General features: G+C 34.3%; 3 protein-coding genes and 2 pseudogenes across 5 annotated transcripts; 3 read left to right on the top strand and 2 right to left on the bottom strand.

Annotated features, from left to right (window-relative positions):
• Positions 1-1,543: 1,543 nt before the first annotated feature.
• Positions 1,544-2,677, top strand: LOC148569640 (alcohol dehydrogenase 1 pseudogene; annotated as a pseudogene). The gene is made up of 3 exons (XR_015907489.1): positions 1,544-1,662; positions 1,777-1,955; positions 2,066-2,677. The product of XR_015907489.1 is annotated as an alcohol dehydrogenase 1 pseudogene (transcript).
• A 5,093-nt stretch (positions 2,678-7,770) lies between these two features.
• LOC107632421 (alcohol dehydrogenase 1-like) lies at positions 7,771-9,338 on the top strand (annotated as a pseudogene). The gene is made up of 4 exons (XR_015907488.1): positions 7,771-7,831; positions 8,339-8,524; positions 8,617-8,775; positions 8,909-9,338. The product of XR_015907488.1 is annotated as an alcohol dehydrogenase 1-like (transcript).
• Positions 9,339-9,402: 64 nt separating this feature from the next.
• Positions 9,403-10,265, bottom strand: LOC107634145 (auxin-induced protein 15A-like). Its single transcript, XM_016337719.3, has one exon. It carries the CDS (start codon positions 9,836-9,838, stop codon positions 9,557-9,559), a length of 282 nt encoding a protein of 93 aa, XP_016193205.1. The 5' UTR covers positions 9,839-10,265; the 3' UTR covers positions 9,403-9,556.
• Positions 10,266-14,949: 4,684 nt separating this feature from the next.
• On the bottom strand, positions 14,950-16,213 carry LOC148569639 (auxin-induced protein X10A-like). The gene has a single exon (XM_088506510.1). The coding sequence runs from the start codon at positions 15,403-15,405 to the stop codon at positions 15,139-15,141; it is 267 nt and encodes an 88-aa protein (XP_088362636.1). The 5' UTR covers positions 15,406-16,213; the 3' UTR covers positions 14,950-15,138.
• Positions 16,214-16,265: 52 nt separating this feature from the next.
• Positions 16,266-16,541, top strand: LOC148569638 (auxin-induced protein X10A-like). Its single transcript, XM_088506509.1, has one exon. It carries the CDS (start codon positions 16,266-16,268, stop codon positions 16,539-16,541), a length of 276 nt encoding a protein of 91 aa, XP_088362635.1.
• Positions 16,542-18,006: the final 1,465 nt, after the last annotated feature.

Genomic DNA, 18,006 nt, shown 5'->3' with positions numbered 1-18,006 from the left:
CAACCTTCTACTCAATTTCCCGATGTAACAAGAGAGGGACTCCTCAACCTCAATTGTCCACACCATGGTTTCATCACGAAACCAAAAAAGGGATTTTTAAACCTCTAAAAATTCTATTCTACGACTACAATAGCTAAGGAGGTATTTATAACCTCTTATTAGGTTAAAACAAAGAAAAATCCTAAAACCCATAAACATAAGGCCCAATCCAGTAATTAAATAAACAAAATCAAAATACATTAAATTAAAATATTCTAAAAATGTAAACTAATATCTTCTAAATAACACTTGAACTCTTCATATCACGAACATTTGAAGCACGTATCACGTTGGGAACACCTCCGACTTTATCAGGCAACTGAAAGTGGTTTTTGGTTTAAGTAAAAGAAATGATTTTGAAAATTGTTTGGAGTAATCGATTACCTGATTTGGTTTGGCTTGAATTCTGTTTTATTTATTCAAATAAAAAAACTAAGTTTTAAAGATTTTAAACGAATTTGAGGAAATGAGTTATGTTTAGTATTCAAATCAATACTAAGCACAACTCTACTTGTGCTTGTCTTTATCTGCTTGCCTGTCTGTGAAATGTCTTTGGAGATAGAGGAATGAAAGAAAGGTGGAAACATTTAGTATTGAGATTAAGTTTAAGCTAAGTTCAAAATTCCCTAGATGACCACCCTTTTTATGGTTTCTGTTTAGTACTTTAAGCTTTATAATTCGAGTGTCGGCGTTTTAGGATTGCCTTTGGCATTCACAGGATTTTATATCTTATATGCGTGGCACCTTTACCATGTTGAGAACTTCTGATTCTCATTTTTCAGATACAAGTCGAAAGACACCTCGATAAGAGTCTGGAGCTTCTGCAGCGAAGTGATTTTCATTTTGGGGTTTCCTTTGGCTCTTTTGATATATATATATATCCTCTTATATACTTGTTTTTTTTGCTCTTTCTAGAGGATTATGGAGAACTACGATTTTATCTATATATTTTGAATTTGAGATATGTATATATGTATGTAAATATTTTTCGGCCAACCCTAACTTCGCAGAATGAGTTAGGAGCTTGTTATTTTGGATTTAAATTTATTTACATTAAACTAACAGGTGATTTATTAATTAGCTATTTGAAAATAGCCACACAAGAACATGGGGTGGCAAGACTTTCGAACTAACAACTGCGATGAAATCTCATATGTGATAATAATAATAATAATAATAATAATAATAATAATAATAATAATAATATATTATTATTATTATTATTATATTAGTATACCAAAGATATATGATCATTAAAATTATCCGGATGTGTTGAACAGCAGGAATGAAATTCAAAGTAACAGTAGTCAACAACACATGCATTGAATCTATGAGGAGCATGCATAAAAAAAATATAACATATAGACATATAAACATATAAACGAAAAAGGGGCAAAAAAATGCAAGAATAAAGGAGAGAGTGCCACATCAGCAGTCATACCACCAGCTTTTAAGATAGAAATATAGAAGTATAGATATAGATAGATATAGATTTGCTAGTACTGCACCTTCCCATTCTTTTCAGCCAAAACTTTTGCTTTAGAAAAAAAAACATAGCAGGTTTCTAAATTGAGAAAATTCTTACAAAGATGTGCACTTCACAGGGTGTTATTACATGCAAAGGTATAATATTTATCATTAATTCATTATATCAACGTTAAGCATGCATGTAGAAATCAATTAATTTTCATGTTACTTTCAAACATGATATTATGCAAAGTTATTTGCTTTTTGCAGCTGCAGTGTGCTGGGGATTAGGAATGACAGTAAAGCTTGAAGAGATTCAAGTTGATCCGCGGAAATCAGGCGAAGTTAGAGTTAAGATGCTTTGTGCTAGCATCTGCCACACTGATGTTTTAGGCATTCAAGGATCTCCATATGTTAATGGTTTCCCTCTAGTACCTGGACATGAAGGAGTTGGGTAACATAGATTGCATATCCAAATACTGCATTGGATTGTATCAATGATAGTCCATGAACATGATGAATTGGTTTTAAATTCTAATTATAATTGCAATTTGTTGAGACAGTTGGAGATGAAGTAAAAAATCTTAAAGAAAGGGATATGGTGATTCCAACATATATAGGAGAGTGTGGACATTGCCGGAGTTGTGTTTCCGGAAAGACCAACCTTTGCCTGACATACGCTTTCAGAGTTACTGGCTTGATGCCAGATAACACTTCAAGAATGTCCTGCAGAGGCAAGAAGTTACAACCCACTTGGACTTGTGCAACGTGGTCGGAGTACACGGTTGTCAATGCCAATTACCTTCTCAAGGTTGATCCAGGCATCAATCTAGCCCATGCTAGCTTCATCTCATGTGGGTTTTCAACTGGCTATGGAGCTGCTGGAAGGAAGCCCAAGTTGAAAGTGGATCAAGTATTGCTCTTTTCAGTCTTGGTGCTGTAGGATTAGGGGTACGCTTCAAATAGATTTGTTTGGAAGTTACTCAATCCATCCATCAATAACTGTCGAAGTGAGAAAAATTTCGTACATATCCAACAGTTATCAATGGATGGAGGGAGTAGTTTGCTTCTAGTTTTGAGCCTTGATGAGTTTTGATAATGAAGTTGTGATGCGGGCTATAAGCGGAGTGAAAATGCTGGAGGCTACTAAGATATAGGGATTGACACTGTAACATCCTAATACTTTTAAACTGAGATTAACTTTATTTAGATTTATATTTAGTAGGTGATATTCTGAAATCTATGTGAAATTTTGTTTCTTTTTAAAACAAATATGAAATAATTTATATAAAAAAGTTTGAATAACTAGTCTTTATTAGAAGAGTTGCTAGTTGAAAAATATACGTGAATCTAAGAATACTAACATGAAAAACCAGTGTGCTAAACTATGAAGGCACAACAATGACAAGCTTTACTCATACCAAATAAAAAAGAAAACATCATAGTTACAATTGCAATCAGTCAAAAAGGATAAAACAAAACACATAGGAAATCCTAATTCTCTTATTTTGTTTAACTATGGCTAAAACAATCGCATATTCTTCCTTCTTAAAGTAAACGTTTAATGTTTTGTATCTACATCCTCGGTAGCTTACTCCTACTAGTGCACCTGTCTTTTCACCTCAACTGTATTGCTTCGTACTGCATCGTTCCTGAAGATGGTACGGATAGAGGGGTGAGAAACAAAAGTTTCTCAGTAGTTTTTATCTATATGGTGTCATCGTATCCATCCCCAGCCACTCCGAGTTTTTAAAATAAAAACAGTGATGATACAATGTTGTTCAATTATTATTTTCAAAAGTCTTGATTAGTCGGAGTGGGGTGATTTTTAGATGCTTCTCATTTACTTATGTTATGACATGTGTAATGCATACAAAATGCCTATAGCGTTAAAACATATAAATGTAAACTCACAAACCTTGGTATGATGTTCTCATAGGCCATAAAGCAAGGCAAAATAAATAATAAACAAGAGAACAATAGTAACATTGGCATAGAAAAGTCAAATAGAATAGATCTTAATAAAATAAAGACATTAACGAATATCATAGATTTCAAAAAGGAACTTTGGATAAAAGAATGATCTTTGAACGCAATAATAAACATAATCATAAATCAAAAAAGATAAAAGAAGAACAATCATGATCACACTTTTCATTGTACTTTTCATTACTTTTTCTCGTAGCTTTTATGGAAGGTATTGAGCTCAAACCGGTATAAAAAGTGGGAATCCCCTTCCCTTACCGAAGGTTCTTATCCCAAACGTTTTGGCGATCACCTTCCCTTACCGAAGGATCATCTCGATCGATCACCTTCCCTTACCGAAGGATCATATCGATATCTTGTCTTTGGGGGTCACCTTCCCTTACCGAAGGATCATTCCCTCAGTTCAATTTACAATCAATATTATTTAGACATACACAAGAAAAGAGTTACATCAACAAATATATCTTATTATATAAAATTGATGGGAGTCCCCTTCCCTTACCGAAGGTTCCCAAAAGTTTGCCGATCACCTTCCCTTACCGAAGGATCATCTCGATTATCTTGTCTTTGGGGGTCACCTTCCCTTACCGAAGGATCATTCCCTCAGTTCTTTAATGCACATAAGATTGTTATTATAATACATAATGCATATGAAGGAAAGAGACATTCTACCATGACATGCAAATAAAGCTAACATCTATGTTCGAAAACATTTAAAACATGACATATAAAAATTAGCACAAAAACCCCCTACCTCGAGTGAAGTTCCGCTAGGTATTCTGATGCAAATAGATGCAGTTTGTTAGTGAAGAGAGACTTGTTTCATGGCTAGACTTTGTGTATACTAGAATATTTTGTATAGAAAAAAGGAATAGAATGAGAAGGGAAGGATCAGATAGCTCTCAGGTATGTGCAGATTATGTTAGGAGGCATTTAGGTGAAATCTTCAATCTGGATCGTCACTTTGTGAGCCCTATAACTTTTTCTACGTTTGGAATTTAGAATTAGCTATTAGAGACAGATTTATAGAGAATTGAATGAGCTTTAAAACGAATCTTAAATGAAGTAAATCGGATAACCACAGCTTGAGATATTCCCAAAATACTGTTAGTATATCAGGTTGGCTGATAAGAGCGCGATTTTCTACTCTGAACTCGTAACCGATTTATCTATCTAATTTAATTTGAATTTAATTTTATACTGAACTTAAGGAATAGAGCTAGTATTCTTATCTTTTCATATAACTAAATATCATTCAAATCTAATAAATGTAGAATTAATTATGACTATATTTTAAAAGGTTGTTTTATTGTCGGTTAGAGATTTACTACCACTAGTGCTTTCATATGTTTAAATTTTAAATTCAAATCTTAAATCATTACCATTTTAATTAATTAATTAGTTATTAAATAATGATTTGATTCAAAAAGTTGGGATGTTACATTCTCACCCCCTTAAAAAAGAATTTTGTCCTCAAAATTCGCGTCTTCTAAGAACATACTAATCAATCTCATCTTATCCTAGTAGGTTTTATCTACCTTTTATCTACCTTTTTTTTTTTTTTTTTTATAGGAATATATGATAGTTCCTAACATACATAAGTTCAATGAATCCATACATTCAATCAAATCAAGTAAAGTTACAAAACAGTTCTATTCTCTATCCTCATCATGAACTAACTAAGTGCACTAAATGTGAATTAAACGTTTAAGTTCAATATGATTATATAAAATAGATTCACATGATAGATAATTTTATACATTTTTTTTTTCAAACACCAAAGAGGAAGAAAAGAAAAAAAACTAATCAAAGAAGTTAATGTCAATTCAAGTTAAACAAAACATGATAAACAGGGTTCGAAAAAGTAAAGGTAATTAGTCTCATGCAAATCAATTGCTTCACATAAAAAAATCACATAATAAAAAAAATGCATAATAAGAGAATTTCATAATAATAGGACATACTAAATAATCACATAGAATTCATAAAAATGCATGTACTCTTAACTTAAATGGCTTGCGAGATAGTAGTAATAATTATAAAAATAGAATTTATAAAAAAAACATAAGAATATGCATGTACTCTCGATTATAAAGACTTAAAGATGATAGATTTTGCACATGGAAGAATTTGAATGATTAAAATGTATGAGTATAAAATAAGAAAAAAAAGAATAAAGTATAAAACAATAATCATGATAACAAAGACATCATACAACAATATGAAAACGAGAGGATAAATAAAACACATGCTAAGCATATAAAGCGACAAAAACATAATTTTCTAATTTTTTTTTTTTAACGTCTCATGTGTATTTTGATATATCTTTAACTATGAGCGGGGTGTTCCTAGATGATCTATGTTTTGACATTAACACATACACATTTTGATCATAAAATTACGGCAATAAATTTCAAACAAAACATTCAAGAGCACAATAACTTTTACTATTAGATTATCAAATATTTCTAACCTAAATTCATCACATAGAAAAGATTTCACGATATAATACTATTTATAACTAAATGATAACAAATTAATCTTGTAAGTGTCCTATGGGATCAAATGGCTCTGATACCAAAATGTAACACCCTAATACTTTTAAACTGAGATTAACTTTATTTAGATTTATATTTAGTAGGTGATATTCTGAAATCTATGTGAAATTTTGTTTCTTTTTAAAACAAATATGAAATAATTTATATAAAAAAGTTTGAATAACTAGTCTTTATTAGAAGAGTTACTAGTTGAAAAATATACGTGAATCTAAGAATACTAACATAAAAAACCAGTGTGCTAAACTATGAAGGCACAACAATGACAAGCTTTACTCATACCAAATAAAAAAGAAAACATCATAGTTACAATTGCAATCAGTCAAAAAGGATAAAACAAAACACATAGGAAATCCTAATTCTCTTATTTTGTTTAACTATGGCTAAAACAATCGCATATTCTTCCTTCTTAAAGTAAACGTTTAATGTTTTGTATCTACATCCTCGGTAGCTTACTCCTACTAGTGCACCTGTCTTTTCACCTCAACTGTATTGCTTCGTACTGCATCGTTCCTGAAGATGGTACGGATAGAGGGGTGAGAAACAAAAGTTTCTCAGTAGTTTTTATCTATATGGTGTCATCGTATCCATCCCCAGCCACTCCGAGTTTTTAAAATAAAAACAGTGATGATACAATGTTGTTCAATTATTATTTTCAAAAGTCTTGATTAGTCGGAGTGGGGTGATTTTTAGATGCTTCTCATTTACTTATGTTATGACATGTGTAATGCATACAAAATGCCTATAGCGTTAAAACATATAAATGTAAACTCACAAACCTTGGTATGATGTTCTCATAGGCCATAAAGCAAGGCAAAATAAATAATAAACAAGAGAACAATAGTAACATTGGCATAGAAAAGTCAAATAGAATAGATCTTAATAAAATAAAGACATTAACGAATATCATAGATTTCAAAAAGGAACTTTGGATAAAAGAATGATCTTTGAAAGCAATAATAAACATAATCATAAATCAAAAAAGATAAAAGAAGAACAATCATGATCACACTTTTCATTGTACTTTTCATTACTTTTTCTCGTAGCTTTTATGGAAGGTATTGAGCTCAAACCGGTATAAAAAGTGGGAATCCCCTTCCCTTACCGAAGGTTCTTATCCCAAACGTTTTGGCGATCACCTTCCCTTACCGAAGGATCATCTCGATCGATCACCTTCCCTTACCGAAGGATCATATCGATATCTTGTCTTTGGGGGTCACCTTCCCTTACCGAAGGATCATTCCCTCAGTTCAATTTACAATCAATATTATTTAGACATACACAAGAAAAGAGTTACATCAACAAATATATCTTATTATATAAAATTGATGGGAGTCCCCTTCCCTTACCGAAGGTTCCCAAAAGTTTGCCGATCACCTTCCCTTACCGAAGGATCATCTCGATTATCTTGTCTTTGGGGGTCACCTTCCCTTACCGAAGGATCATTCCCTCAGTTCTTTAATGCACATAAGATTGTTATTATAATACATAATGCATATGAAGGAAAGAGACATTCTACCATGACATGCAAATAAAGCTAACATCTATGTTCGAAAACATTTAAAACATGACATATAAAAATTAGCACAAAAACCCCCTACCTCGAGTGAAGTTCCGCTAGGTATTCTGATGCAAATAGATGCAGTTTGTTAGTGAAGAGAGACTTGTTTCATGGCTAGACTTTGTGTATACTAGAATATTTTGTATAGAAAAAAGGAATAGAATGAGAAGGGAAGGATCAGATAGCTCTCAGGTATGTGCAGATTATGTTAGGAGGCATTTAGGTGAAATCTTCAATCTGGATCGTCACTTTGTGAGCCCTATAACTTTTTCTACGTTTGGAATTTAGAATTAGCTATTAGAGACAGATTTATAGAGAATTGAATGAGCTTTAAAACGAATCTTAAATGAAGTAAATCGGATAACCACAGCTTGAGATATTCCCAAAATACTGTTAGTATATCAGGTTGGCTGATAAGAGCGCGATTTTCTACTCTGAACTCGTAACCGATTTATCTATCTAATTTAATTTGAATTTAATTTTATACTGAACTTAAGGAATAGAGCTAGTATTCTTATCTTTTCATATAACTAAATATCATTCAAATCTAATAAATGTAGAATTAATTATGACTATATTTTAAAAGGTTGTTTTATTGTCGGTTAGAGATTTACTACCACTAGTGCTTTCATATGTTTAAATTTTAAATTCAAATATTAAATCATTACCATTTTAATTAATTAATTAGTTATTAAATAATGATTTGATTCAAAAAGTTGGGATGTTACAGACACAAATGAGATAAAGAGAGAAAAAGGGAAAGCTTTTGGAATGACTGATTTTATAAATACTCGATTCTGATAAACCTCCATTGGAATTGGGGAAGGAACTGAGTGATGGATTTGGTGTGGATTATTCTTTTGAGTGCACTGGAGTTGCTTCTTTGATTAGTGAATCCTTAGCAGCCACAAAGATGGTTAGTTTCACTTCTGTCAAGTAATTCAGCTGTTTGATTTCATCAAATTATATGATTCTTGCTTCTTCTAATTATTGCTTCGGATTATGTAGGGAACCGGTAAAGCAATAACGATTGGCGCGCCAAATGAACCTATTGTGCCTTTCAATCATACAGCAATTCTGGCTGACAGAACTCAGAAGGGTTCTGTTTTTGGAGGTCTAAAAGCCATGTCAGACCTTTCAATTGTAGCTGACAAATGCCAAAAGGAGGTACTTTAAACTTGAAAGACACTTAAGTTCAATAGATACATTACATTATCGTTTCTGGAATATGCTTAATACATTGATGAAAAAGTCTCACAATTATTTAATGTATTTGGACTATTTATTTACATTATCACAGGAGTTCCCTCTTCAAAAGCTATTCACCCATGAGTTCCCATTGACAGATATAAGCAAAGCATTTGATCTATTCAAAGAGCCAAATTGTGTCAAAGTTGTCATCAAGATATGATTTTCTGGCAATTGATGGATGTAAAATTCAAATTATGCAGCTTCAGATAGTTTTATAGGAGAATATTCTGCTTTAAAAATCACAGAAGTTGCAGTCCAACAACTATTCTGTGTTAATATAAATAAAGAATTGTTTGATGCATGTGTGTATCAGTTGGCAGTTATTTTACTTCACCATTGTAATGCAAAATCAAACAAATTTGTGATATGCAATGTAACTTTATCCAAGTACACAATGTGCACTCATTAATATTTTAATAAGAAGGTGTTCAGCTCCTACTTTGAAATTTATTAAAACAGGCAAAAAATCAAGTTTTTCTTTCAGCGCGTAACTTCGCTTATGTAAGCTCCTAATTTCAGGAACAAGTGAACAATGCTATATGCTAAACACAAAATTGAATAACTGAATTCATTGTCAATTTGCCACTATACAACAAAAGTAGACATACTCTTTGAGTTTGTCATCCGATTCTCTATACTAATCTATTGTATACAACATGTATATGCTAATCTATGTCAATCTTCTACAGTCTGAGATTTATAGCCCATTCAAGTGAGAAGTGATTCGTTGGAAGACATGTTCACTACAAGGAATAGTGAGACCTCCCATGGGATGATCATATCCAAATTCTTCTTCAGCTTGACTCAACAAGTCTTGGAATGAAGGTTGGTTCAAGTATGATATGGGGATCACAAAACGCTTTTGATTCTCTCCAACATACACTGCAAGATACCCTTTTGGGAGTTCCACAGATTTTGAAGCTACTTGGCTAGCTGAGAATGATGATACCCTTCGAATAACAGGTAAACGGAAACCCATTTTTCTGTATGTATGTAAGAACTAGAGCAAGGAAAAGGTTTCAAGTTTAAGATAAGAAGTGTTGATGCTTAAGAATTGCAATGAATTGTGTTGTTTCTAAATACAGGAGGAAATGTATTTATAGATTTTAAGATTCTTTGGAATATTATTATTTCCAAGATAAAATTATTGCTGAAGTCTCTATAGGATTGCGGGGCATACACACGAGAGATCACATGGTGTTGTCTTAGAAGTGGTTAAGAGTGAATGCTCCTACCTTCTCAAAGAATAGTCAAGACTGAAGCCACTGCAATCAAATGAGATAAGATCAAACTGAAACCTTATGTCTGTTTCATTTCTTAATTGGTATTCCATATTTTGTAAACATGCTTTAGACATGTCACATTTTCTTCTTCGGGTTGAGAAATTGACTAAATGCTAATATATAGCTACCAACCGTTGAACTAATCTTGGCAATGAAAACAATTATGAGGTACTTGATGGCTATATATATATATATATATATATATATTGATCTATGGACATGTTTTAAGGCATCTCATATGAATCCTTTCACGTACCCTGTGATCTCTATTCTATTGCAATAAATGTATTCATATCCACTCTGCATCATTATTAGACAATTTCCACTGATTTAGTAGGTTACTCATCAGTATAAAGAGCCAACTTATGTGATATGTCTTGAGCATGTCTACAACATACGTAGTAATCCATTAAATCAGCTTTGTATTTAACTATTTATTAGCTTCTCAGTCGTCTCTTTCAAAAGGTGGTAACATTGTTTGGCAAGAACTCTCAAATCTAAAGTAATCTTTCATAAACACAATGAAGACACTACCATGTGATCTTTGTTTCGCCCTTGTCTCAAAGTAGACCTTATCGAATGGCTAATTATTCAAAAACTTATAGATGGTATATCTATATATAGACGGTTACCCTTGCACTCTAAAACAACACAAATCAGTAGCAACAACAATTCTTCTTTACACCCTTTGAGATCATTTGCATTTTTATTAGTTTGAAGAAAAAGAAAACAATGGGATTTCGCTTACCTGCTATAGAAGGGCATCATCTGCTGTAACCCAAGCAGCCTCTGTCCCAAAAGGCTATCTTGCAGTCTATGTTGGAGAGAAAATGAGGCGGTTTGTGATTCCTATTTCCTGTTTGAGTCAACCTTCATTTCAAGAGTTACTAAGCCAAGCAGAAGAAAAATTCGGATATGGTCATCCAATGGGTGGTCTCACTATTCCTTGCAAGGAGAATGCTTTCGTGGATCTCACGTCTCGCTTTAATGGACTATAGTATAGTCCAAGGAAAACAAGACTGACTTAGATTAATTGAGAGAGAAATTTGTACAGCAGGCTGTCACGGAAAATTTTAGAAGGTTAGATTTAACAGTGTTTGAATAGTTTTCTGGAGTGTTTGAGAATACTCTAGATGGTTCCGGAACGTTCTAGAATGTCTTAGAAGGTCCCGGAATACCCTAGAAGGTTCTAGAAGACTCTGGAAGGTCATAGAGTATTCTAGAAGAGTGTAGATGTATATAGAAGTATAAAGAGTGATATGGAATAATCTAGAAACATTTAGAGAGTTGTGGTAGGATAGATATTTGTAAAGAAGGTTCTGGATGATTAATCTGGACCGTTGATTAGATTTAATCCTAACCATCCATTGAGGAGGTGGATGGCTATAAATAGGGATGAGAGTTAGAGTTTGGGTGTAAAATCATTTGTAACCAACACTTGAGTAATAAAGTGTTCTTTCCACCAAAGCTTCCTTTCTCTTGTGTTCTCTTGTGTTCTTAACTTTCTTGCTAAGTATTGAGGGTTAGGCTGACTTGGTCTTAGCTCAAGAGGTTGAGTAAGTCCGAGTGCCGGCACGGTAGCGTTGGAGTGTGTCAACAGCCAAAGGAGAAGATGTTCCCCCTAAAATCAAGGAAGTCCTTGAAGAAAATAAGGATGTGATACCTCTCGAGTTGTCAAAGCAGTTACCACCTAGAAGAAAGAGGGATGACAACATTGAATTGGAGTTAGGAGCGAAACCGCCTATCTCAAAACCATACAGGATGTCGGCCATTTCTATGGTTGAAGGAGATATTGTGCATACCATCAAGGAAGGGTTGCATCACGACCCACTAGCCAAGAAGTTGGTGGAGTTGGCTAGAGAAGGTAAGACCAAAAGATTTTGGTTAGAAAATGACCTTCTCTACACTAAAGGGAGAAGACTATACGTCCCTAAATGGAAAAATCTAAGAAGAAAATTAGTGAGGGAATGCCACGACACCAAGTGGGCTGGTCACCAAGGTCAGCGAAGGACCTTAGCACTCATTGAATCTCCTTATTATTGGCCTCAAATGAGAGATGAAGTGGAGAGCTATGTGAAGACCTGTCTTGTGTGCCAACAAGATAAGATTGAAAACAAGACACCAAGTGGGTTGTTGGAACCTCTGCCTCCATCAGAGCGACCGTGGGAAAGTGTCTCTCTAGATTTCATCTCTGCCTTACCGAAGTCCGAGGGGTTTGGATCTATTCTCGTGGTAGTGGATCGATTTTCGAAGTATGCTACCTTTATACCTGCCCCTACTGACTGCACTGCAGAGGAAGCAGCACGACTATTCTTCAAGAATGTGGTGAAGTACTGGGGATTGCCTAAGAGCATCATTAGTGATCGAGATCCACGCTTCACAGGACGACTATGGACAGAGTTGTTCAAACTCCTTGGGTCGGAGCTTCATTTCTCAACAAGCTTCCATCCTCAAACCGATGGGCAGACTGAGAGAGTGAATGCCTTACTCGAGTGTTACTTAAGGCATTTTGTGAGCGCTAATCAGAAGGATTGGACAAAACTCCTCGACATTGCTCAGTTCTCATACAATTTGCAAAGGAGTGAGTCTACAGGGAAGAGTCCGTTCGAGATTGTGACTGGACAACAGCCGCTTACGCCTCACTCTCTTTCTTCCTCTTACTCAGGGAAGAGCCCTGGAGCTTATCATATGATTAAGTCATGGGAAGAACAAGCAGATGTCACTCGTTCTTACCTCGACAAAGCTGCCAAGAGGATGAAGAAATGGGCAGATAAAAAGAGGAGGCATGCAAGCTATCAAGTGGGAGACAAGGTAATGATCAAACTTCTTCCACAACAATTCAAAGCCTTTCGCAAGGTTCATAAGGGTTTAATCCGCAAATACGAAGGACCATTTGAGATCATTGGACGTGTTGGGGAGGTTGCTTATAAAGTACAACTCCCTCCCTCTATGAAGATCCACCCGGTCTTCCATGTGAGTATGCTTAAACCATATCATGAGGACCAAGACGAACCGAGTAGAGGTAACTCGAGTCGTGCTCCGCCTGTGGTGATTAGATCTTTTGACAAAGAAATCGAAGAGATCCTAGCTAATCGCGTCGTGCGACGAAGAGGAGTACCACCAAGTATCCAATACTTGATCAAGTGGAAAGGGCTCCCGATAACTGAAGCTAGCTGGGAAACTCGCGAAGATCTGTAGCAATTTCAAGAACACCTAGAGCGCTATCATGAACAGAACGCGACGAGGACGTCTGCGCATTAGGTGGGGGAGAATGTCACGGAAAATTTTAGAAGGTTAGATTTAACAGTGTTTGAATAGTTTTCTGGAGTGTTTGAGAATACTCTAGATGGTTCCGGAACGTTCTAGAATGTCCTAGAAGGTCCCGGAATACCCTAGAAGGTTCTAGAAGACTCTGGAAGGTCATAGAGTATTCTAGAAGAGTGTAGATGTATATAGAAGTATAAAGAGTGATATGGAATAATCTAGAAACATTTAGAGAGTTGTGGTAGGATAGATATTTGTAAAGAAGGTTCTGGATGATTAATCTGGACCGTTGATTAGATTTAATCCTAACCATCCATTGAGGAGGTGGATGGCTATAAATAGGGATGAGAGTTAGAGTTTGGGTGTAAAATCATTTGTAACCAACACTTGAGTAATAAAGTGTTCTTTCCACCAAAGCTTCCTTTCTCTTGTGTTCTCTTGTGTTCTTAACTTTCTTGCTAAGTATTGAGGGTTAGGCTGACTTGGTCTTAGCTCAAGAGGTTGAGTAAGTCCGAGTGCCGGCACGGTAGCGTTGGAGTGTGTCCAAGGCCGTGACAAGGCACTTTGAATTTTTCTTTTTTACTTCCTTTTTATTGGAGGATATTAACTACCATCTCATTGAGATGTCAAAGATGTAATATCAGAATATTTTTCCCAAGTTCAATGATTTTAAACACCTAATCCCTAAGGACTTGTATACTCGATTTCTTTGCATATGATCTTCACTTTTGAATGCATCCATGTGAACATGAATGCATCTAAATAGTAAATGCTTTACTGCTAGCAAATGAATCTCCTGCTTATGATGAACAGCTTTACTTCTCTAGATATAGTAAATGCAGTCAAATTTTAGTCATTGATTTTAGCCATGTAGAAGATATAAGACTAAATTATTTCTCTAGGTAGTAGTTATTAGGTACTAGAGAAAGAACTGTCATTGTTGAAATCGATATAGTTCCTTCTCTACGTCTTCAGTTTTGCTATTCCAGTGAGCTAGCTAATTTGTTGAAACAAATCCATAACTCTTGATTACTTAAAGCTAATTGAGAGGATCTATAAGTTATTCAACCAATCTCTTCTGATATTTCCTTTGTATTAGTTTCTTCTATGCTAAAGGTTGTTGGATCTTATGTCTCTATAGTCTTCATAGTTTATACTATTACCACATATTCACAGTGTACTCTCTCCCAGATCAGAAGCTCACCAACTTTGACTGTTTCACTTGAAATTGGCATCCCTCTGAAGCTTGTCTTCTCTAATTTTTTACAATGATGTACATCTTTCTGATATATATAACTGCAACTAGTATATTTGAAACCATTGCATAATTGTACTTTTAATTTTTATTTTTATGAAAGAAATAGATTTGCTCATTTGTAGGGCCATGTTTTAATGGATTCCAATTTCATATAAAGTTAGTTAAATTGTCATTGAATCTACGTGGATTACAAATTTGCAATTCTCTTTTATTGTTCTTTAAAAGTTCTGAGTAATCTGAACATGTTTAATTTTATTATGATGTTGTTGTATATATTAGAGATCATTCATATCAGACAAAAGCAAACAAATTTTGATAATGTCCTGCTGTAACTTTCTCATTCAACATTTTTACACTTTCAAATGCATGATACAAGGAATAGACCAAAATGGACAATGTTTATAATAAAAGAAAGAGCCTTCTGTACTACAAAATTTGTCTCAGCTAAGCTATGTCAGTGTCTATTAGAACAATCTACTGGCCAACCAATTGAGAAGTGAGGTTTAGGAATTCATCCTCACTGCATGGAATTGTAAGACCACCGGTTGGATGTTCATATCCGAATTCTTCTTCTGCTTGGCTTAATAATTCTTGAAACGAAGGCTGGTTCAAGTAACATACAGGAATCACAAACCGACTCATCTTATCTCCAACATAGACTGCAAGATAGCCTTTTGGAATATTAGTCCCTTTAGATGCAGAAAGTGATGCCTTTCTAATACCTGGAATGCGGAAAGCCATTGTTCTTGAAGGATTTGTATGAGAGAAATATTTGAGTTCTGATACTTGGGAGATGCAACTGATTTGTTTTGGTTGAGAACACAAGAACAAGTGTATATATAGTTGCCATCCTGAAGAAATAATTCTGATGAAGCTGTAAAATGGGGTCTACAAAGTGAAATGATCATAAGAGATCACATGGTATTGTCTTGGAGGTCTCTTTCAAAGGTTAGGACATAGGAAGTTAAGTGAGAGTACATATCCCACCTTCTGAGGTAATTGCTAGGTAGCTAATATATGGTATCCACTTGAAATAATATAAATATACATAAATTCATAGGTGAAGCATGCTTCTTCAAACATTGTAGTTGTTCTAAAGGTACTCCATGAGACATGCTTTAGACATCTCACATGCTTCTTCAAATCGACAATACAACTGATAATGAAATCTGTTGATATGAGGCCAGATGAGAACTAATATGAACCTCAACTCTTCAAGTACACCAGATTATAAACAACACAACCATGAAATTTGCAAAACATTGCAATCTGTTGGCCTACCCTCTACAAGGTGGACCTTGAATTATGTAGTTTAACAAGCTGATACATATGAAAGTCCGCCAAGACAATACCATGTGACCTCTTACATGCCTTTATCTCCGAATAGATCCTATCTGATAGCCTTCCTCCACCAATCATTCTAATATCTGTATATTTTTATAACATATCCTTTTATCTATATATATGTTCATGGTTGCAAGCATTTAGCACCAACACAACTGCACAAGTCATTCACATACTAATTCACCAAAAACTCAATATTTCATCTTAATCACAAGTCATATCTAAGACTAATATTTCATCAACACATACATACAACAATGGGTTTTCTTTTGCCTGGTATCAGAAGAAAGGCCTCATTTAACTCAAACCAAGCAACTTCCAAAGTTGTGGAAGTCCCAAAAGGCTATCTTACCATGTATGTTGGCGAGAAGATGAAGCGGTTTGTGGTTCCCATTTCTTATTTGAGTCAGCCGTTATTTCAAGAATTACTAAGTCAAGCAGAAGAAGAATTTGGATATGATCATCCAATGGGAGGTCTCACTATTCCGTGCAGCGAAGATGCTTTCTTGAACCTCACGTCTCGCTTAAACTGAGTTAGCATAAGTCATGCCAAAGGAGACAGATTAATTGAGAGTGAAACTTTTCCTTTTTTGTAACAAGAATTGAGGGACAATTTTGTATAACAGGTACTATAGTATGTGTTTCTTTGTAGCATAACATCATCTCATTGAGATGGCAAGGATGTAAATATCTGAATTTTTCCTCCCAATTTCAATGAATTTATAGACTTCATCTCGAAAGATTTATAGACTTAAGTGCTTTGCATATGCTCTTCACTTGTGTTATTCTTTTGTTGTGTTTCTGCCACTGTTGTATAAAAAAGTTTGTATTAACTTTATGGAAAGCTGCAGAATTTGCTTCCAAAAGGCCTTTCTAACACACATAAGCACACCACCAGTTGGCCTTGGATCTGTAAATAGCTTTATGACATGAAGGAGTGAATTATTAACTGATTTTAAGTCATATGGCTAAGTTAAATATATTGGACCCAAGTTCGTATTATTAAATGTTGCCCTCATTATTATTATTATGTGTTGAGTTATGAAATTGAGAGCCATCCATCTGAAATTTGCTGCAACTGATCTTATGATGCAATGTTCTATTCCTCAAATGGACATATGATCACTAGTTATGTTCGTTCATCATATATAAATAGTATCATTGTCAAAATCCAAATAGATAGTTTTTTTTCCCTTTGAATTAATGCAAACTAAAAAATTGTGGTCTTTACCCTTGAATTGTTAGAAATCAATATAAAAAAAAATTCACAATTTATATTTCAAAGAGAGCAGGTAGAAAGGGTCATACCGTGTAGAATAGCTCGAGAAAATCAACAGTGAATCTCAAGCCAAACTACCACCCAAGAATCAGCAGCTCCAGAGGACAGAAACCATACATAAAAGGAAACATAAAACATTGAAGAAATCATGAATTAAACCAGTGGATTTTTTAAATGACCACAATAACAAAGCATTCAAAAGGTTCTTCTTTTTAACAACTTGAATTAACATTCAAGAATCATTTTAACAACTATAACTAATCTCCACATAACATGAATATATGAATCGAAAAAACTGATTTTAATCAACTACTAAACTGATTTTTATGTTAAAAAAAGAAAGCTGAATTTTTGTTTAAAACAAAAAAGAACCAAAAACACCATAAGATCATAACGTTCATGGCACCCAGGTCAAAAACCACATCTGTTATTTAAAGAAGAGGAATGCTAGGGGGCCAGTAATTTTGGTGTTTTGTAACCATCAATTGGCCATCAATAGTGTTTTTAATGGTGTGAGAGTGAAAAATCACCCACTTTTATTTTGATGGTTAAGTGCTGGCCAAAAAACACAAAAGTTGCTGGCCCTAGACTTTTCCTTTAAAGAAATCATTTAATTGGCCCTAACAACTTTTTTCGTGCAAAATGAAATAAGAAATAGTAGTATTGATGGAATAATGATGGTTATCTTATTTTCCATCAGAGAATACCTTTTTCAGCAA

The sequence above is a fragment of the Arachis ipaensis genome, chromosome B3 (genome assembly GCF_059453495.1).
Source record: "Arachis ipaensis isolate K30076 ecotype BB chromosome B3, ASM5945349v1, whole genome shotgun sequence".
Lineage (NCBI taxonomy): Eukaryota > Viridiplantae > Streptophyta > Magnoliopsida > Fabales > Fabaceae > Arachis > Arachis ipaensis.
This window is presented reverse-complemented; position numbering and strand designations above follow the sequence as displayed.

Excerpts from the sequence above, each read along its gene's own strand:
- LOC107634145 (XM_016337719.3), bottom strand. The coding sequence starts at position 9,838 with ATGGGTTTCCGTTTACCTGTTATTCGAAGGGTATCATCATTCTCAGCT.
- LOC148569639 (XM_088506510.1), bottom strand. The coding sequence starts at position 15,405 with ATGGCTTTCCGCATTCCAGGTATTAGAAAGGCATCACTTTCTGCATCT.
- LOC148569638 (XM_088506509.1), top strand. The coding sequence starts at position 16,266 with ATGGGTTTTCTTTTGCCTGGTATCAGAAGAAAGGCCTCATTTAACTCA.